The sequence below is a fragment of the Daktulosphaira vitifoliae genome, unplaced genomic scaffold (assembly GCF_025091365.1).
Source record: "Daktulosphaira vitifoliae isolate Bord-2020 unplaced genomic scaffold, ASM2509136v1 Scaffold_3, whole genome shotgun sequence".
Lineage (NCBI taxonomy): Eukaryota > Metazoa > Arthropoda > Insecta > Hemiptera > Phylloxeridae > Daktulosphaira > Daktulosphaira vitifoliae.
In genome coordinates, this window is record NW_026099574.1 from 31655933 (window position 1) to 31679580 (window position 23648).

The window sequence follows — 23648 nt, forward strand, 5'->3', positions numbered from 1 at the left end:
TATCTTACAATGATTCGACAAAATTTTAAAACCAGCTTTCGACCTAACGTAACCTCATGGATGAGGGAAGCAGTAAGGTGACGAGGTGTGTCACTGTTAAATTTATTGTATAGTCATCAATATAGATAAAACCATCAATATAGATAAAAATTAGGGCAAAAATAGCGATTGAATAGTTTGTTACGACCCTTTAACCTCCTAAGTACATTATTTTCAATGAACTTCAAAAATAAATATAGTATTGAAACACTGAGATTTCATCTTTAATTACTATTACTCTTTGTTTCATGGCCGATGTAATAATATAAAATTTTATAAATTACATTTACAAAACATCTTAATCAATAGTTTCAAACAGGAAAATTTAGCAAACACTCATTAAGTCGTCATGTTAGGTCGTGTGACATACCTCTAAACAAAATAAAGGGCAACTTTCATATAAACCTTTATTTTAAATTGATCTATTTTATTAATTAGTATTTTCTCTTGGTTAAAAGAATTTAATAGTAACAGTTTTTGATTCTATATTAGAGTATTCTTTATTTTTCGTTCAAGTTTTATTCAATATGTTTATTACATTTCAAAACAGTCACCAATGAATTATTTTTCAAATAACTTAATACTAATTTAGATTCGTTCTTGTTTTTTATTTTAAAATATTATGTACTATTTACAGTTTATTATTATACAAATAGTTGGCCTTTAAGAGTCGGACTTGTGAACTTTGGCTTTTTAACAATTGGTTATACAAATAAAAAAGGAGGGTTTAATTAAATGCAAAAAGAATCATATAAATTTAATACATATACAAATTAGTTACTACAAAAAAGTTAGAATAAAATAAAAAATCAAACAATATTAAAGTATCAAATACAAAAAGAATTAAAATAATTCACACATATTATTTTATGACAAAATTGAAATATACATATTAAATATCAATAAATTATTTCAGTAAAAATTGAAATTTTTAAGTCCGACTCATTCATATACTTAAAAATAATTGTATGACATTACATTGATTGAACGATATATGTAGATGTAAATCTACAAAAAGTACATGACAATGTTAAGTGCAAGTAATTTCTAAATTTTACAAATTATTTACAATTAAAAAAACTCACTTAGGTACTGGTATACTATTTACAAATATTTTACCGTGCACATTTTTTCTTTTCATGATTATTATTATAACACCATTAACATTACTAATACGCCCAAAAATTAAAATATTCCAAAAAAAATCATTATTAAACAAGCATGGTATAAAAATGAAATATTAAATCACATGTATTATTTTGTAAAAATAGAGTTAATTGAGAATAGTCTACAGAAATTTAGCACTAACTTGTTGAAGTTATTAAACATTAAAAATTAGATTTGTTATAGGAATTTATTTTAATTACATAAAATAAAAGGATATATAAAAAGTATGGGCACATACATCTATCAAAAAGAAAAAATAAACATTTGGCTCACACAATACAATGAAAGAAAGAGAAACTATAGGATTATATACAATTTTTAATTTAGTTATCTATCCTTGATTTTATTATGTCATTGATCAGTCTCGATCTCGAAAGTGCAGTTTGAGATCCGGTTATCACGTTCAGAAAATAAAGTGGCAGTCTGCTAAGATTAAACATCACTGTAAATTAAGAATTGAATTACTAAAATGTTATTTAACCGGGTAAAATTAATGTGAACAAAATTCATTACGAGTGTAATCATAAATAATGCATATAAAAAAACTAGCAAATTAGAAATAGCAATACAGTAAAATATTTGGCAAGAGAAAAAATATGTAATATTTTGGTTAGTTTTATTTTATAATTATGTTTTTTAACACTTCCAAATAAGGTTTCTTAACCATTGATACTCCGGGACGGGTTACTCGGCCACACCTTCCCTCTATAAGTTAGTATTATATGTGATTAATACTATTTATATTTATAAAACATACACAAGCACAAAAAACATCTAAAAAAACAAATATAAGAGATAGTGAAAATTAAACTAATTGTTAATTATAATATCAAAACATTTTACAATTAACTAATTATTAAAACCAAAAATATCTCATTATTAAATATAGTTTAATAATATGACTAATGAATAGTTGTTTGATTTCTAATATTTATAGCAGAATGTTGCCAATAAATTTGGTTGTTAATCTTTTTAAGTTATATATTACTATATATAATAAATGTATTTAAATTATAGATGATATTTACATTTAAAAATTTTCACAATAAGTTAAGTGTTTTTTAGATACTTATAGGGTCTTTAATTTTTCTAGAAGCTTTAAGCTTTTGGTTAATTTTTTAAAGTTAATTATTAGTTAAATTAGTTTATTTGTTTAAATAAATAAAATATTGAAAAAAATTAGCCATAGGATGAAAAAAAACATACTGCTTGAATGAATGTTTTTATTCATTATGGATAAAATTAAAAACTAATATTATGTATTCTGTTCATATTTTCTCAACATTCTTTGGATATTATATCAAATTAGTACCGATTAATTGAGGTGTAGTTAATTGTGGATGAAAACTCAGGAGTGTTGATTGTTTCCCAATCTTACCTCGAGAAACTTTTAAAAGCTGCTGATTGAGGATTTATACATAACGGCACACGATGACTACTTAATTGATCACCGATAAATTTATGAAGTTCTTCTGCAAGAGTAAAAAAAAATACATTACGATTTTATTAATAATGAACTAATGGAAAATTTTAAAAATTTACCTTTGACTTGTTGTACATTTGATAATTTTTTCTCCCATTTATCATCAAATGTTTGTGGAGCAACTGGTTCATAATCCATGCAAAAATGTCTTAGACCAGTAATTGGTACTGTAAAACAACATTTACACATGCAACTATGATACCTCAGTCGGCCTTCATCTATATATGGGTGGACCAATGCATCCATCACTGACATACGTTTGTCCTAAATTTAGAAATTATTATAAATAAAGAATCATTTAATTTATTCAGCAATCAACTATTTTAAATATTTAACATTTATTATGTATAAACAGCAAAAATTATTTCATATTTCTCTGGTCCCCATAATTAGAGGAGCACTTTGATTAATAAAATAGAAAAGCTGCTACATTAATTTTTAATGTATAATAGTGATTAAAATTAAAAATATTGACCTAGATTTCAACGAATGAGCATTCAAATTCAATATAAATAGCTTTACCCACCCTGTTTACATTGTATTCAATACCCTTAATCTACACCCCAATCCATTGCCAGAATTATAGTTAATTTTCTCTAGTGAATTACATGATATTAAAATACAATACTTTCAGTAATGAATTATACTTGTATTTAATTTAAAAGTTGATTTTGTATGTTTTCCTTTTTATACAGAATGATTATTTTGCCATAACCTACTCAATTACTCACAGAATAGAAATAATTTATACATATTTTTTTGGATACAGTTACATATTATTCTTGTTATGTAATACTTTTTGAGTTTATATAATGTGCCTTGTAAGGGTGTCATTGGTTTTTTTCAAATGGTAACATATATTTTGAATATATGTCACCCTTACAAGACATAAGGTATGAACTAAAAAATTATTACGTAGCTAATAATTCCAGAATAATATGCAAGTAAAAAAAAAAAAATTATAATTATTTTTATTTTATAAGTAATTGAGGAGGTTGGGTTTTGATAAACAAATCACCATGCATACCTTTAGATATATTTTTTTTAATTAGTTAAATGTTTTTATTTTTATTTAAAACTAGTTTTATACATGTTTCTGTTACTTATTATTTATGTATACTCATTGCCCATTTGGGTATTATATATTTTAAATAAAATAAATATCATTAAATTGTTAATGAAACTTACTGGATTGAAAACCAACATTTGTGAAATTAAATGAACTGCTTCGTGGGTCATGAGTGAAGAAAGTGAGTATAAAAGTGACATAGAAGGTTTCTTCATGCGTCTAATGAGCATATGTGAACGAGCTGCTGGACAGGCATGGGTCATGTCTTCCATTGTTGGTGTACCCAATAAGTCTGTTATTAACTCGAGCTATAAAATGTTAAGTTAAATAATTATTACATTACATAGCCCTAATATTTTATAATATAAGAACAAATACTAACTTGTTGGACCGTGTCTTGGCCCTGAAATAATATTCTTCTAGTTACAAGTTCTGCAAATATACAACCAACACTCCACACGTCTATTGCAGCCGTGTAATGTTTGGCGCCCATTAGGATTTCTGGTGCTCTGTAGTACTGAGTAACTACTTCTTGAGTCATATGCTTGGTCTCATCTGGTTCTTCTACCCGAGCCAAACCAAAATCACATATCTACAATAATCGTTTTATAATTTATATTCCTAATAAAAGATCATTTTTAAGTTTACTACTGAGCAGATTTTCGTACTTTTAATATGCAATTACTGTTAACAAGTAAATTGCCAGGTTTGATGTCTCTGTGTAATATACGTGCTGAATGCAAGTATTTGAGACCTCGTAGTATTTGATAGAGAAAAACTTTTATGTGGTCTGGCGATAGTTGTTGAGGTGAAACAATGATTTTATGCAAGTCGCTCTGCATCAATTCGGTTATCACATATCTATATATTTTTGAGTTAAGGAATATTTTATACACCAATAATTTATCAAATTATTTAACATAAAAAAAAAACAAATCTGTCTTTGTTGTATGGTTGCTTAATTTTCTTTGAAAGCCAATCGCACTCAGTACTTTGTTTTGTTTATACAAATAAACGATACAAGCAGAATATTACACGAGCTATAAATAGTATTTTAATAATGATAGATTGATTTCTAAACAACTCTTATACATATGTTAGGATGGTAGCAATGCAACTTCATAATGTATAAAAATAACGTAATTATTTACATAAACAATCAACACAATGAACAACTACATCTAGATCTAACAGAATTTAAAGTATTTTAAATATCTTAAAAAAATTAATGATTTGAAATAAAGAACCAAAAATCCTTTTAGGCAGTAAAATAGATGTCAATTGACTATCAAGGTTATGTTATATTTTTAAGTATACTATACAATAATACCCTTGTCCTCGACCGTTACTCAAATAAAACTCTAAGTATCAATTATAAAAAAACAGTATATATTATTTATACATATATGACTTAAAATGATGAACTTGACTAATTAGATTAGAATTTTTAGTAATAATATTAATTTAAATAAGAATACACATTAGTAAAACTATTTAAAATAAAAAATAAATAGTTTTTAAGAACAATGAAATCTTGTATACCCTTGAAGAGGATTATCAAACATTATACTGCTAAATATCGGCAGCAGTAAAATGCAAATTAACTAATCTCAATTTGACCATGTACAATGCGTATATCTCGTTTCAGTATGTGGCGACTAACAATTTGATCTCATGATAAGATGAGAAATCAATAAATGATAAACATTTTTACTGTTTTTTTAAATAATTTTTTTCATTTTTAAAAATTTCAAACAAGTTTTTAAACTAGAAATCTTAAAAAAAAAAATCAAACAATTACTTTTATTTTTATTGGCACAAATGTTTAGCTGAAATATATTGAATAATTTCATATTATTCAGAGCAAAAATTTTAACTGCGTTTTATTTTATTTTATCAATTAGTTTAATTTATTAGTTATAGTTATTATTACTCATAGTTAAAAATAATAAATGATAAGTTCGAAGAAATTATCTTTAATAGTACAATTATTAAGTATTTCAATATATGGGAATGAAAAAATTAACATTCTTTAATTCGGCACTGGTAACAAATTGCAGCGTAAAAGATAAAATGATTATTCGAGAAAATTTGATACTACTGAACTGTAGCAAGTCAATAAACAGCTGAATATTTTAATGCACACGTCTGATTTTGAAAGAATTCAACACAAAAAGATACATAAAATGAGTACCTATGGCGCTGTTTTACTATTTAGGTGCACGTACCGATTATTGTTAAATATTTATGTTTTTTTTTACTTCTACAATTAAAAAAAGATCTTGGGTTATAATACCATTTAGACAGTTAAGGAAGAAAATATTATGGAGTCTGATTTTATATATATATATTAAGTACAATAATATTTTTAATAGTACATTAGCCAAACCACCGCCTACGTTCAAATAATATTCTCTGAAAAATGTTTTACAATTTACGATAAAAGTGTTTGACTAAAATTTTCAACTGCTAAGAGTGTCTTCTGAAGTATTTCTCAACAATATATGCGCACGCTCAACTTACCCCTCGGAAACGTAAGCAAGTTGTAAGAAGGGAAGGTATCGTTCAGAAATAATGATAGAGAGAGAGAGTTGAAGCATTCGGCGGCAACACGAGAAGATATCAGAAAAAACGAGAGATAAATTGCGCAATACTTTTATTGCGCTCAATATTCAAAATGGAAGTAATGGCAGTTCTATGATCATTTTGGTTCATATTTTGATACAACTTGGGCCTAAAATGCCGTAAATAATTTTTCATCTACGAGCCAATAATTTTGTTCCAAATAGTGTTGTATTTAAAAAAATAAGGTCATTTTAATTATTGTTAATGAAACTTTAAATATTTATCATGGTAAATAATAACACTTACGGGATAAAATAAGTAATTTTTCGATTTTATCATCAAACCTAATTTTTTATTATTGTTTTTCAGAGTAATTATTACACTTTAAAATAATTGTAATTAGTTTTGTTAAGTATTAATTACTAAAGTCATAAACTTATAGTTTGAAACTAGTTATTGATTTTTACCTTGTATTCTCTAAAAATAGAAATTATTTAAAACTCTTTCGTTATTGCTCAGCATTATTCTACGAATGAGTTTAAATGCAAATTTTTGGAAAATATTTAATACACAAAAAATAAATGTCCAAGTATCGAGGAAAGAATCTACCCAATCAAGTCACTTGTTTGCAAAGTAAAAATCGGACAAGCGTAGGAATACAAAAAATAAAATATTGAATAACCTTCGTTTGGATATTATCATGATACTCGGAATGAAAAAACATATCTGTCGAGTCGTGAGGCGCGTCGACGAGGGGGAGACAAAAGTACAGACTAAACGTGCAGACGCCACACTGCCGCCGTTAACTGACAAAGTTTAACTACCCCGTCCAAATGGTCGCAACATTGTGAACGAACACTGTGATGTACTGAAGTAGAAGGGCGTCAAATTAATAAAACTGTATGGCATAGACGAGCTACTCGAAGCAAAGAAATCACATTCGATCTTTCCAATATTACTAACTGCGATTATCCGCCACCCCAAACATGCGCTGGTTCGTAGATCTGCTGCGAGTACACGTGTTCTCTCCTCTGTCTGTACCGCCGTCGCATCTCTACTCCCCCAAAAACCAAACGTGTACCCAAAATATCCATCGATCGATAACTCATTATTGTTTATACTTTGTCGAGGGCAGGGGAAGTCACAATTGAACCGCTGGTGCAGTTGGCAAAAGGGTCACGAGACAAGAAGGAAAGCTGTACCGGTGGCGTAATGATATAATAGAGTGGCCGTTTAGAAAATTATCGATTTTATTATTACTATGACGGGGCGAAGCTGTTTCCATGCAAAAGAGCTTAAATTTTGATACGATCGAATAAGATGCAAAACGAACTGGTCAACTGTCAAAAATATTATTATTGTGCTGATTAGATAAAAAATTATCTCGTTAAAGAGTAAGGTAAACAAATTCGTTCAAATCGATATTTTGAGAACCCTCTCTTCCACCATAAAGTAATAAAATAAACAGTTCAATTATCTAGCTAAAAAAACGACTCGGCAAAATAAAAAGGTCAACACCACTTCTCGGGAGACAGAACGTTATTCATGAAATTATATAAAAGTGTTAATTTTCAAATTTCAGTAAAACAACTAGTGTTCTATTAAAAAAAAAAAAAAACTTGTTTCCTATTTAACGAAATTGACGAACGACGGAGTTTTATTTCACGGCAACTGTTGGTAAGTAATAATTTCAAAATCAAAGTAAACCAGATATTAAGTAGCATAGTTGCCAAATTTTATTATTCAGAATACACTTGAGCGAATGTTACTAAATGACAGTCATCGACGAGATGCGACTCTATATCTGTAGGAGATTCAGAACGATCGCGACGATCAAAATCTCATGATTAAGAAACCAGTCAACAGAGTACCAATTAAAAAACAGCTATTTTAAATAACACACCGACAAATATTTCACTGTATGTTTACTACGCGGCAGTTACGTGTCGGCCATATGTACTGCCGCAGCATATGTCAAAATTCTGCGAAACAAGCGCGTAGAGGTGATATTACTTATGATAGTGAGCGCGACGAGGGCCAATTATGTAGTGCGTTGAACGTAGTTGACGTTAACACGCGGCGCATGTGGTTGTTATCAGCACAAATATTCGTGTTCACATGCTCTAGGCGAATAACACAAAAGAAAAAACGCTTTGTTTCTTCTTTCCTTCATTGTGGTAAGCACGGATCAGTTTTGAATCCAGATACACTTCAGGGGGGGGGCCTTGAATCCCCTCCGGATAATCTCAGGGTGACAACGATAATATAGCTATTTGGGAAAATTGACGCGACGATTCGTTTAAAATTGAATTTAAAACTAATTTGTTTTTGATCATCAACTTTTTTTGTAATAATTTCTTTTCTGCTTTTGCCTTAATATTTAGAGTAGCCCTATAAAAAAATGTAGAATTCAACTTTGGGACGGATAACGCACTCGAATAACGGCGACGCGAATAGTTTTTTAAATGTTTGGGGCTACTTTGGCGGCATCGCAGTTGTGCTTCCAGTTGGATAATAATCGATGATTTCCTCTTAATTACAATACCAAAATAATTTATCTACTTGATTTGAGTACTTACTCATCGACGAAAAGATATGCAGCAACACGTGCAACAGCATGAGTTATTAACTAGTGCTTTTTATTTATAAAAAAAAATAGAGATGGAAAAACTAAAAAAAAAAATAACAAAGCCGATGCGCCGTATGCTGTAACGCACCATGTCACATGGATCATTAAAATATTTAAATGTTTATCGTAAGGTTTCACGTTTTGAGTGTTCCCGAATCAACGTAGTCAATACTGCAAAAAGCATTTACTTTTATTAGAGATCAGTGAGAGTTATTTCAATAACAATGTATGGAAATGGAAAATTTCACATGTTTTATTACTTTATTATAAGATATTATTTTCAAATAAAATATAAAAAAACCAATGAGTCAATTTTGCAATTGGGTATTCATTTCCATGGAAATATATTTCACGGCCGTTCAAACATACAGTTGTACTGTGTAATCGCGCACTAGTAATAACTAATAATTAAACGGTTTCGGTAGTGCAGGTTTACTGTATGCTAATAACATTTTGTCGTGTACATTGTACCGGCGGATAGTATTGTTTACTAAATTTAATTAGCTCTCTATGGAATAGACGAGGGGGTGACGCAGGAACATTGTCGATTGGTGTATTAATAAAATACGAATGCGACTTCCGTTGGATTTCATCCAATAAAACATATACGCGCATATATTCCAATTCGGGTGTATTTCTCTTTTGTCCGTCACGTTCCAGATCTCACCACTATACAATCACGGATATTAAATTTTGTTCCGACTGGAAGAACTTGAATTTGAATGCATACACGAATTTTTAAAACGTTCAAAATGTATTTTTTCTATGGAAAAAGCAGCCATTTATAAAATAGAACACGATTTCAGCTAAAATAATTGAATTATTTCCAGTTATTATTTGATTTAATTAAACATATTTCTACAATGTCGAATGGATACTTCTAGCCGGAATTCAATATAATTGTATTTTGCAATGAGTATGCTAAATGATTAATTGAAACAATTTTAGTCAACATCCAAAAATAGTGACACAAAACAGTCCGCTACGCGGTTGGTGCTATTCCCTTTAATTCGCGGAAACTTCTCGTCAACAAATACAGTGCACTTCCGTAAACACCGTACTGTAGAGTTTAATTCCGGAATTGATGATAGTCTGCCTTTTTTTTATTTTAACTCCTCCTGCGACCCAACCGATTTACCAACAGTAGGAAAGTCACCGTCGCATAGCAATCTCGCGTTTTTAACGATCTCCGGGCTCGCAAAATTGTTAATCCTCCTCGCCCCATTGTAGTAAAAGGGACTGTGACGGACTAAAAAGGAAACGGGTCGGGGCGGCGGCAGGGGCGTCGGTCGGGTTGCGTCGACGGGCCATCTGCCTCGACCGTTGCCACGGCGACCGTATCATTACGCCGCGCTCCGGGTTGAGGGATTTTAAATTGCTGCCCTGCAGTCGTTTCCCTCCCCCGCGGCCCCTTCCTACAACAACATGCCACACAAACGGCCAGGCACTACACCGACAGTTTAGCCGGCCCAAAAAGGGCTGCTGCGTGATGAACTTGATCACGAAATCGGAATGCCAGAAGTACAAAGAAAACTAGTAACGAACAAGTCATTTGAAAAAAAAAAACACACTGGAAATTTCATCGACGTCCGATTTTTTCCTTTGTCTTTACATATAAACATAATCCATGATGATCAATATCTGCTTTAAGGTACACGTTGGACGGATATAAGTATAGATTTTTATAGGGTACGCATACTCAGACACGCGAGAGTTATAAAAAGTAGCGACGGCAGCACTACACGAGACGGGGGCCTTGGATCGACGACGTTGGCCGCGGAATGCCCTTGACGTGAACGCCTCATCGTCTCCAGGGGAATGTTGCAGGCAGCCAGCGCCGGATATGGCCGTCGACGTTGAGGAGTATAAAACAAACCGGGTATAATGAAATCCACCGGTAATACGCGTGGATATACTTCAATAAGAACATTTCGAATGTAGAAGAAAGAAGAGTAGTATGAGACGAGAATAAATTAATCACACATAATATTTTTTTCGGTTTACAACAGACAATTGTCGTGCTCAAACTATAACCGATCAGGACAGCCAAGTGTCAAACCATTGGGTTTAGAAGATCTGCAGCGAGCGAATGCGAAAAATTGATTTAAAAAATAACAACGTAATTAACAAGGCACTCTCGAGTGAACGCCATATAAAGGCCGTTAAAGGCCCTTATAAGCACCACAGCAGACAAATAAAAACTTTGTGTACCCGGAAACTTCTCGGTGAGGATACATGGAAATAATAAGGTCGAGAATTAAAAACTGTGCAAGTGTACCGTGTACTTCCTGCACTGAACAGGTCAATCGGATTACCACCGACCGTCTTTTCGCGCAGCGAATGAATGCATTAAGTTTTTTTCGCACACGGCGACCAGGTGAAAAGGAAATCTTATTTGCACACTTCCACATCAGTACCGTGTCGACTCAATTCGAAAACCTCAATTCCCTTTCGTTTAAATTGCGTACAATAATATATATGATCATGCCGCGGTCTTCATTGCGAGAAGACGCTTTAAAAACACCAAGAAAGAACTGCGCTAATGATATTCAACGAATTAGAATAATATTTTTAGGTATTCGTAGTAACAAACCGAGTAAAGTAAGTATTAAAGTATAAAAAAAAAAATATTCAATAATCGATCGCTACTATTTTGCGGTACTATAGTTGCCACAACACAACAAAAATGTATTTCTCGTGTAATACTCCTATCAAATTAAAAGTCGCCTACATACTGACTGGAAGTCTACATTATTGCATATAATTATGTAAATAAGTACTTTATTNAGACTGGAAGTCTACATCATTGCATATAATTATGTAAATAAGTACTTTATTGGGATTTTTCGCTCGATCAAGGCGATGCGCGACGACGGCGGCGTCTCAGGTCAATTACACCCGGACAACAACAACAATTTACCTGTCAAGGTTACCAACATAACGACACCTCCCCCGCTTCATCCGAACGTACACGGGTTTTACACAGCAGACATACGAGGTAGTAAAGCGAGATAGTAGCCGTATTATTATAACATAAATATATATGTACGGCCGTGCAACACGCTCACACGGAACGTCTTCGACCGGGTCTATGGGTCTTTGTACGATGAACCAGTTTTCCCCCAGCACTCACTACTATGCCGTCGCGTGGCTGCAGTCGCCTCACCAAACAGATTGCTACTACGGCGGCGGCGGCGGCGGCGGCCGACCCTTGCCACACACACAAACACGCACACACACGCACAGAGCCACGTTTTGGGAATGTTTTTACTACAACAATGGACGGTTATGAGTTGTAGTCGCTCTGACGACTACGTCAAGTCGCTTAAATATCATCACATTTCATCTAGTGTCGCTTGAATAAGATTTTCTGTTAACGATAAATCGCGTTGCTTAAAAAAAATAATAACAGCCATAACGAAATACTGTACTGTAGTCGTCGAGTCGTGAAGAGAAATTTTCAGTTTTCCGACCATGTTCGACGCCTAACGAACCAAAATCATTTATGTACAGAGTGAAAGCCCGACGGTGGCCTGTTTATTCTCTCTTATTATTGTTAGTAGTTCACGTTTAAGAATTACTACAACTGCACCTCGGAAAATGTTTTAATAGTGGAAATATTACAGTAAAACATACTAAATTCTAATAAAATCGGTCGACAATGTTTAAAGAAGCTCTACACTGTAAAGTTTTTTAGTGCTTCGCTTGTCGGTTAAAATATGTCAATTCTCTTTACACTACTCGATAGTTACAAATAAAAACAACAGTTGTAAACATTACTTATAATTATTATTATAACCTATAACACAATTGATGGAAAGTAAACTTAATGAAAATAATCCAAGGGGCAGTCAATTTACAAGAAAATCAATACAACTTGACTGAATTATCTTTTCGTAGGAATACACGCATTTTAACAGAAGATTATCACACTAAACATGTTTGTCAAGTAGTATGTACTATGAAATGCGTATTAGAACGTTAAACTAATTGTAATAAGTAGATTTGTTTATATTTGATTAATTCGACATTGCTATTTAACTATTACATGAACGAAGTAATTTAAAATACTAAGAAACAAATGTAAAAATATTTATAGTGCAGCTGTCAACCTTGAACCGGCATTAAATAATAATTATTGACAACTATAATGCATTATCTGTAAAAACTAGAATCGGTTAAAACAGAATGATAAATTGTTGAAACAACGTTAAATTTTCGTAGAAAAAAAATTCATGATTGAAAATAATTTATTTGAGAGAATGTAATTATTAACAATGATTGTGATTCTAACAGATATTACTGCATAGTTTCGAGTAACAGTAAAATTTAATAATGTTATTCCGTATTAACGGCAAATAGTTACTTGTAACATGGAACAAAAAAATCGTTTGGCGAAAATAACAATGAATCGTATTAACTGTTACTCGGTGTAAGCATTTTATGCATTCTGACCATTATAAACCAAAATTAATGATATCTAATGAAACAACAGACACGTACTAATCAAAATTAATATATTTGATTAAATAAAGTAAAGTATAATTGAAATTGTCAATTCAATTATGTTAGGCAATCTGTAGAACACTATTTAACAATTTGAACAAGGTAGACGTCTTAGAAAAACACAATAAAACACACACACAAAAAAAAAAACAGAATATGAGTATGGAAATAATTATAGATAACACAAATGTGAATTAGTAGTAGAAAAATATTACATACAAAACAATTGAATAATTCCGATTTAATTTTTTTGTTAATTCAAAGTTCAGAGTATTGCGCAGACAATATTCGCGACTTAAAATTTGATTATGTTTATTGGCTATGGATATATAATGTAATTTATTCGACTAAATTTACTGTTCTAAAAAATAGTTATTTATATCGAAACTGATAAATGTATATAAAAGAACATTATTATTATTGATACAGTAAACAATGAAATATAAAGAATAGACGTTGAATTTTAGAAAACAAAGTGTTATTAAAATTTTTGTTGAATTTTAAATTAAATTTACATAAAACACATTACATTAACAAGAAAAATTCCAAGACGTCATTAGATAGAAATGAACATACAAATGACACTACTAGAAAATAATATTGGTCAATGCGTTGTCATATTATGGTTATAAGATTGAATGTTAGTACATTTCTATTAATAACGTATTGAATTGATAATAACGCATTTGATACAGTAAAGAGTAATTTTGACGCTAAATTAGGATTAAACTTAACCTCAAATTTCAAGTAATAATTATTAACAACAATAATTGTTATTGTTGTTAATGATGGAGCGCGAGTATTTAAAAACCACACTCCCAGGGGAAAAATTGAATTGAATAAGCTTTTTACTGTGAAACAAAATTGTTGAAAGGAGTTCATTGTTTGTTGGATCAGTGTTGTAGAGAACCTGAATATTATTGATTGAGGCAGATGATAGCAGGAAAATTCACCCATTCTATGAAATGAGGGCTGTAACTACTTGCTCTTTAATAAAACCCGCATACATGTAACAATACCCCGTGGTTGGTTCAACTGGTTTTTACTTCAAAAACAGCAAACCGTCGTAATAACAAAAAAAAAAAAAAAAAATGCGCCAACGTACACACACAATATGCGTGAAACGAACAGCCAATGAAAAAAGTTGAACGACCTACACCCTCGCCATACCAAAAACACGATATGACGACTGCCCTTTTTAAACGTAACATTTAAGCAGCCCCGGACCCGCTAACGTTTTCAGTGAACTACTCAACAACGGCGCAGCATGACAAGGACATTTCAAAGAGTCTTTTCGAACAGCTTTGTGCAACATAGAATTTTTTACTAAATATTTCCTCTCGTATTGGTCGTAAACGATTAAATTTAACGATTGAAAGCTCTCTTAAAATATTAAGTAACAGCATTGTGTTCTCACTTGTTTAATATATACATAATATACATCTTTCGAAAAAATCATTATTAAGACCAGTTTCTAAGGAAGAACGCGAATTTTTTGGCGAGCTACACTACAGTTCCGTCTATTAGTATTACTGAGCTCTGAATAGTCTTTGTTTGACCATGTTCAATGGGTAGATAGTAAAAAAAAAATGTGTAGGTTGTCACTAACGTTATTATTAGCTTAACTCGACGAAAATGTTTGAACAAAGTTAATGCCGTTGATTGTAAAAACCTGGTTAGCGTACTTTATTTGTTAATTTTTATGTCACACTCGGAGATAATTTTTCTACCATAACAACGTCACACCTTCGAAAATTAAAATATTCTGAACAACAACATAATCTACTGAAAGCATTTGCGCGTTGTTTTAATGAGTTCAACACGTTTTTTGTACATGGCCGTACACATTTTAGGAAATGTTCTAAAAACCTCCAAAATACGTTAATAAAAACTGAAAACAAGAAATTCCTCAGTTATGAATCGGAGTAAATTCAACCCGCATGGTTGCGAACCAAACCCAATAACAATAATTGTATGTATATCGTGTTTGTGCGAGGCCGCCATTACGACAGCCGACCAGTCTAGGGCGAATAAACCCGCTACATAATATGCACTAAAGACATCCGAGAAACAAAGAAGAGACAGGAAATACTGGTTTATAATGGCGAGGTAACATTGTTATAAACCCGGTGACTAATACGTATTAACTTGATAGGAATGCACGGTGCTCTTCACTTTTTCTATGCATATGCCACCACCGTCACTACTATCTCAGCGAATTTCAACAATAACGCCATCGAAATTATCATTTCAACCATCGCGAACTTTCGTTGACATTCAATAAATGAGATCATATAAGAAAAATTATTGTTTTTCCCGGTTGGTCCGTAAATGGCCAGATCATCATGTGATTTATAATTTGCATTGTGTGTATAAAAAGGATACATTTCTTGAAAGAAATCCAAATGAGGCGGTTGCAGAATGTCAAGGGCGGATAAAACCTAAATGAGGGGAAAAACAACTTCTATTAATGTTTTCCTGTGTTTTTTTTTTAACACAGTGTATACATTATAAACTAGATATACATTTGCTGATAAAGTAGTATTAGCTCAAATATCAATGACTTACATTTTCATGTTTAAAGTTGCACAACATTTTCAGTTCTCTAAACACTCTTTTCGAGGAAACTAGCGACTGAAAAACGTTGGGTAGTTTTTTTAATGCTACTCGTCGTCCATCTCGTGGATCCGTCACAGCCCTATAAACATAAAACGACAAAAATAAAATATTTTTATTTGTAAAAAATACAAGTTACACCCTTATCCATAAAATGTAGCACGAAATATAAATGAGATCCAAAGGATTAATTTAGATTAAGAGAAGGCTTATCAATTTTTTACATTAGCCAACAATACATCATGACTATGAATAATAGGTTTGGCAGAGACACAAGATTCTACGGAAACAGTCGCGCCAGTCTCGCAGTGTGCAAAGCTCGTACAGTGCATACAAAAAAAATTGTTTGACGGTCGCGGCTTATAGATATTGGTACCTAAGGTCAGGGGCTTTCCACTCAATGTCTTTTCTTTTTATTATAAGATTTTTTTAAGTAAAATCGTCACCGTAAGAATAATGCCGTCCTTGGTCCTATTTGAGGAACTACTATCAAAAGAGGATACCTACATTTTCATTTTACAAACAATTAGGTGGATCGTACACAATAAAATTTGTTTTATTGTAGGTATTTCAACTTAAATAAATCTTGGAAATAAAACCGGTTTTGAAAAATAAACTTGAACACTACACAATTTTGATACATTTTCATGTTGTCACAGGTAAAACGCCGCAGCAGGGTGTTCCTTTAGGTCTACCCAAAACTGAAAATAATTTTGAAGTATTTAACATTCGACAGGTGTATTTCAAAGATACAACTCTTTAAACGATTGTGTGTATATTTGTATAATTCAGCTTATTAGAACTATTCATTCATTGTTTAAAAGTACATATTTTAAATCACAATAAAAAATTCAATAAAAAAAAAAAAAAAACAGGATAGCTAAACTAAGAGGAACAGCTTTTTTCTATTATTGAAGATTTTAGTGAGTATTAAGATTGATATTTAACTGTTCATTAAAAACCGCCAATTTGATCGAAGGGAAAAAGAAAGCGTATAAAGATACGAGTTTCATTGTTATGCTTTCGTTCATATTATAACACCAAGTAGAACAAAGACACAATACAACGTTATGTTCTGACTGCCGCAGTGGTAACAACGTCAAAGCGGTTTGTTTTCCGCCCGAATATCGTTCAGTATCTTCATGTACATCAAAGATTTCATAAATTTTTTGACATGAATACACACATTAAATGTAAACAATTTAATTAGACAACAAGTTGGCCAATTTTTTTGGTCGTACGAATTAATAACTGTGCTTTATGAATATATGCACGTTTAAGATTCGATTTTCTTAAATTATAATACCATTAATAAAAAAAATCTTAATTGTACATTGAAAGTTCATATTTAAAGTTATTTATTATAAACTATACTATTCATTTAATTTGAAAGTTCCTATCATAGATATATGTTTAACACTTCTAAGCTCATGTCAATACAATGTACTAATAATTTGAAGTTCAAAGGTCAATTACATACACAATAACTTCAACGTTCCATTTACCATCAGATTATAATATTCGTCATGGCTTTCAGGTACAATTCGTATAATAAAAATTTAAAAAGAATTTCATTTTCCCAGTATACATTTACACGTAAACCGTGCAATTAATAAGTTCTATAATGTTCGATTTTTAATGCACTGGAACGAATAATTACACATCTAGATGAAGACTCATTAATAATTAAAAATTTTTTTTTTAATTAATTTTTGCAGTTATTTGGTGTATGACGTACAAACTGGGTACAACAAGGTTAATGTTTTGCGTAACATATTTTTGTACTTGTATTCATACAAGTATACTGGCACTAGTTCGACAGGTGGTCCCTGCCGGCAGCTTAAACTACCATCAACACCAGTTAAAATTGTAGACGGCTAATGGTATTCTGGATATAACGTTAAATTGAATTATTTAAATTTCTTGAGTGGGTATAATTAGTAAAGGATGTGTCATCATAAAGGTGTAAATTTTTCGAACTTTTTATATCTCAAAATGAACTCTAGAACATTTTAATTTATATGTGAACACAAAAAATATATATAATACAACCGTTAATATCTGTGGTAAAATAACACTTTCCTTGGTAGGAGGTTTGAACACTGGGTTCTACAATGTTATGAGCGCATGCGCATTCTGAATGAGATGATTCTCTTGTGTCCCATACGTTTTTCTCGTTCAATTTTGTTTATTATTCTGTTCTTTCAGGTTTTACATCATAGTCATTATAAAATCCAACGAACAATGACCCCTTTCTTCCTCGTCATACTATGAGTAGCAATACACCACCAAAATGGTTGGATCATTTGGCTTCTTTACAGTCTATATGATGTTTGTATGCATATAGTCCTAGTGGCTTAACGTAAATATCGATTCATTTAAAACTGACTATAATACTCATCCACCCCACTTTAAGTACACGCTGGTATGTGTAGGGCCGGATCTCTAAATTAAATATGGTACGATCAACTTAACAGCAGCACACTCGTTGTTTGTATGCATGACAGCTTTAGCTTTGATAACAATGTACTAAACTTTGAATAAAAACACATAGGATAGATAGCTAGATTTGATAAATATTGATTCATGGAGTTCATTAAAACAAGCCAACATGTATGAACATCGAATTTAATTTTTTTCATCCAATAATTTAATTTTATAGTTCCTGAGTGTACATTCAAACTTAGACATTTGTTTTAACATAACCAGTTGATTGTTCTGTCAGACATTATAAAAACAATACACATTCTGTTCAAAATTGTTGTGTAATAATATTGAACTGTTATAATTTACATGTGTTGAGTACATATTTTTAAAATATTAATTAGTTTTAAAGTGGCATCAGTGTTATTTGTACACAAATCTATGCTTTTGTATTTTCATTGAGTTTCATTACTTTCATTAATTTAAAATTTTAGAAAGCTTGCAAAACATAAAAACCTATTGCGCTAAATATATGATAATTGCATACTAAGAATATGTTATACGTGTATATTTCTAATAAATGAATAGATATAAATTAACAAAACATTTAACATATATATATGACGTACCAAGATATTTTAAATGTCATGTTTCGATACACGTTTTAAATGTTAATACTAACGTAGGTACATGGTGTTTAAAACATTTGTAATGATAAGAAAACATGTATTGAATCCTAAAAAGAAAATCTTTTTCAACGTGTTTTGGTTCATTAGATTCTAATATTAAAACTAGGGCATCCTTAGAAGATATGACTGAGGTCTTTTTGCGGTGAGTTCTAGGTTCGTAAATATTCAAGGGTTAAAAAAAGACAACTGTGCAATAAATAGGAGCACTTGTAATTAGATTGATAAAAATAATTTTTAATTATGTACCTTCAATACATTATAGAGCCTAGTCCTTTTTCTCGGAACAAAGAATATTAAAATCCAAAACTTAATATTAACCTTATAAAAAAATGATAAAATTATATCAGCTATAGTACAAAAATGTGCTTGCAATTACGTAATAATAATCTAGTAATAACACCTGGTTGTAAAGCAAAAAATTAATTTTATTCAATGTGATAAACACTTCAAAAATAGTCAATTTTCATATTTGTTAAGTTTTCGTTTATTTTTTTTTACACAAAATCTCTCTCCTTACTAATGGATTCTGTAGAATGAAGATGATATGCTATGGAATCTCAAAACAGCAGCTGAGAGTTAAGACAAGTACCTGAAAAGGGTCTAGACTTCTCCGATGGCTGGTCGGTGTATATCTTTTCTTGTGTACAGATGTTTGGGATCAGCAAGGCTATAGGCAATGACACCTGCTACCAGAGAATAGACAGCCCTTGTAATATCCCGATATGTTCAGTCCATACACCTTAACACCCACGAAAAACAGGTTTGATCCCTCTTTAGTCACACAATATACACTCGCATCTGGTTTCCTCGTTTGCCTTGGGTTCAACCATTTATCCTAACATCGTTTTCTGTGCACATTTTTTCGAGTTTTGTATTCTGTAGTATTATATTGTATAGATAATAATAATAACAAAGAAAAATTCCAAATAAAGTAGAAATCTAATAAGTTCGGTTAAACTGTTCAAATTCTTGATTCATCACATATTATATCAAGAAAATTCGTCACAAATATTGAACATAGTCAATTGAAATAGTAGGTCAAATTAGTCACGCCCAAACTTATACACGGTGGAAAACCTACTTCATTTTACTATTAATATTTGCCTTTTCTGTAAGGCTTCTACTAAAGCAGAATAAAACATTTTAAGAATTTTAAATTATGCTCCATTTCTTTTCACTAAGTTAATTTTTAATATTAGGGACATTATTTTTTAGCTAGATAAATTATTCGATACCCACAAATTAAAATTAATTATTGTACTACGTAGTTTTATAGCCGTTTAAAGTTGTTTTTTTTTTAATTATTAGGTAATAAAATAAAACTGTTTGATTTTTTCGATATATTATTCAGTTAGTAAATACAATTTGTTATAGTAAATTTATTTAACAATATAAAAAAAGTTGTTTAAATGAAGAATATATGTTAGAAAGACTAATCTAAATGATGACTAATGTTTAAATCAGATTTTAAGCCAATAAAGAACAACAAAACTGATCACTACCATTGATGACTTAACACTATTTTTTCCGACAAATAAAGCTTAAAAAATAATTTTGTATAAAACCAACTTCTATTTTAAGTTTTTTAGTGCTTACGTTGAGTTTTTTGTAACCTTCAGACACATACGTCCATTTTCTAAATCATACGTGACTTAAACTATAATTTGTTTCATGAACGTACGAGTTTAGTGTGTGTGTGTTTAATACAAATATTTAAAGTTTAAACGACAAAGCAATCAGTTCTTATATCCAAATTTGTAGGTCATAATAAAAATCGAAATAGAATGTTAAAATATACTGTTCTAATAATTTTCGGGTCAGAAATGATAATTTCTTCTCTGATCCTACGAAATTACTAACTATAGGTCATAAAATATTCTGTTGAGTGTACTAGATTATGATGACATTTATTAAATAGAATATGATAAGTTAAAAATATAATCATTTAAAACTTATCCTATTATTAAATCAAACAAAAATAATACCATTTTTTTTATCAATAATATGCTAACACATATGTTTGATTGATAACAAGGATTGTTTGAGAAGTACTCTATGTAAACAAATATCTTTGATAAATGTTTAATATCGACAATGCTTTTATTTCCAACAAGCAAGGTATTTGGAACAAATTTCTGAAGTATAAATTAACGAATGTTTAAAACTACTCGAAATCAAATCTTTAATTTAACATTTGATGGATATGATGTAATGGAAGTACAAAAAATATTTTTAAAAGTTACTTTTTTTGAAAAAATTATTTTTTACTAATAAAATTAATGAACTAATATAATAGTTAACTTCAATAATCATGAATTATTATTGATTGATCATTAACAGCTAATTATTTTGTTTTAGAAAGTAAAAACTACACATGGTATTTAATAAATTTTAATTCAGGTTAAATTTGTTTAGTATTAAAATGAAAATTTGCATTGATATTTGATAAAATTAATTATCGTATGACATGGAAATTATATCAGTTTTGAATACTTTAATTTTAAAAAAGTTTAAAATAGAAGAAATTGGAGCAAAAACTGAAATTAATGGGATAAACTTAAGAATTTGTAAACTCACAATAATAGTTAAACAAAAATGAATACTGTTTAATATTATTATCAAATTATGATAAAATTTTTGCGAAACTTAATATTTTGCGAATCATTAGTGTGAAATATACTATAAGAACCGTTAGAATTTTACATTAAGATGTAGAATTATGATTTTTTTAGTTATGAATAACTTAACAAAACTTTTATATACATATAATTTTGATCTTTATTTATCAGAATGATTATAAAAAAATATATTAATTTTCATAAATATTGATCAATATCGGAAAATAGAGTCAATAATAATCTTTTCAATATGATTAATTTTCTAACTTATTAAATTAAAAATAAAAAATATATTTATAACACAAAACATGTTAATATAAAAAGATTTAAAGTAAAAAGGACTATATCAAAAAATTCATTCGTACATTTAAAACTCAGACTTATGGCTATAGTTTACAGCTCAATGCAGCATTATCAAATTGCTTTATATAAGCTTTTTCTACTAAATTATATAGACTACTTTTATTAGTTAATAATAACTGTTTTAATTGAATTACAAATTTTGATTTTATTGTTTTCTCATGAATCAAATAAATATAAAAGTATTTTTGAGATCATAAATATAAACTAATAGTGACGCTACAGTAACAATAAAATGTTTACTGTAAAATCCTGAAAAAAATAAGAGGGAATTTCTTAGAATGGCCAACACCTGTGTTGGCCATTCCAAATTGCTAAATATTATTAAGATTGTTAAGATTAATTCATCTGACATAAATCACATATTAATATCACAATTTATAATATATATCAAACTAAAATAATTGATTAATGTAATATATTATAATTAATATAGTTGGATTGTTAAACAAAGAATGCATTAAAGAACAACTAACCAGACAACTCCAAATGCTCCATATCCAATAGGTCGATCGGGTTTGTAATCAACTGAATGTGTGGAAGCTGATTGAGCAGCATGATGTGTTTGTTGTTGAGCATGGAAAAACTGCTGAGAAGCACTAGCTTGTTGATGATTGCCTACCGGACCGTTTGTCGAGCCCTGCATTAGCGACATTGACACCCTTGAGTGTCGGCTTGGGCCGACCACAGCCATTACAAATAATTAATCACAGTAAATTTAAAAAATCCAACCGATGGATTTTTATCATTAATATAGATTTAAGATATCCACAGTTTAACAACTTAAAAATTATATTAAATGAAAAAAAATTGGCAGTTATATTAGCCTTCTTTGTGATAAGAAATCTATGTACAACTTCGCAAAACACACAGACTACTCCTCGACCGACACTGGATGACTAAACGTGAAATGTGAATGGATATCAGCATAACAAGCACACCACTATAAAATAAATGGGCGGAGGAGAACAACAGCGCCAGCAGTGTAGGTCAATGGATGTCGAACGAGATAAGTGAATACAGTGCATCCATATAATAGTCATTAGATTCTTGTAATATTATTATGAAGTTATAAAAAAAAAATTATTTTTAAACTGTAGAAGTTAATTTCCTTATAGATCGTTCAAATTATAAATATGTATTTTTTGCGTAGATCAATTTATTGCTATGGATAATCATCGAAATTTAATTTAACTTAAACATTTTGCATGATAGTATAGTGACAAATAAGTCACTATAATTTAATAAAATTCTATTAGGTTTAAGTGTAAAATTAACAGCAACCTAAAGAAAACATCTAGGGTTGATCAGTATATTAATTCTATTAACTTAGTAGAATTTCTCTAATTAGTAATAAATTAAAAATGTTATTCAAATAAAACTATCAAAATTTGTTTGTTTATCTTTTTTTTTTAAATCATCAAAAAATTAAGTTATTAATACCATGAGTTTCCACAAATATTAATTTTATTCAGGTACGCGG

The 23648-nt window shown here is 30.2% G+C and overlaps 1 protein-coding gene across 2 annotated transcripts; it reads right to left on the bottom strand.

Moving 5' to 3' along the window:
- Nucleotides 1–626: 626 nt before the first annotated feature.
- On the bottom strand, nucleotides 627–23079 carry LOC126903000 (serine/threonine-protein kinase NLK). Of its 2 annotated transcripts, none has more exons than XR_007703398.1 (9): nucleotides 22642–23079; nucleotides 16027–16156; nucleotides 15844–15899; nucleotides 4427–4619; nucleotides 4141–4350; nucleotides 3878–4066; nucleotides 2749–2953; nucleotides 2519–2678; nucleotides 627–1648 (listed from the first exon to the last, which is right to left on the bottom strand). XR_007703398.1 is itself a non-coding variant. In XM_050680866.1 (9 exons), the coding sequence occupies exons 1-9, from the start codon at nucleotides 22857–22859 to the stop codon at nucleotides 1639–1641; spliced, it is 1305 nt and encodes a 434-aa protein (XP_050536823.1). In that variant the 5' UTR covers nucleotides 22860–23079; the 3' UTR covers nucleotides 627–1638. The 2 variants fall into 2 exon arrangements, 1 of the variants encoding a protein (XP_050536823.1); XM_050680866.1 differs by having other exon boundaries at nucleotides 2585–2678.
- Between the last annotated feature and the right edge of the window lie 569 nt (nucleotides 23080–23648).

Excerpts from the sequence above, each read along its gene's own strand:
- LOC126903000 (XM_050680866.1), bottom strand. The coding sequence starts at position 22,859 with ATGGCTGTGGTCGGCCCAAGCCGACACTCAAGGGTGTCAATGTCGCTA. Across the intron at positions 4,067-4,140 it reads GCCAAGACACGGTCCAACAA|CTCGAGTTAATAACAGACTT; the intron begins GTTAGTATTTGT and ends AACATTTTATAG. Across the intron at positions 2,679-2,748 it reads AAATGTACAACAAGTCAAAG|AAGAACTTCATAAATTTATC; the intron begins GTAAATTTTTAA and ends TTACTCTTGCAG.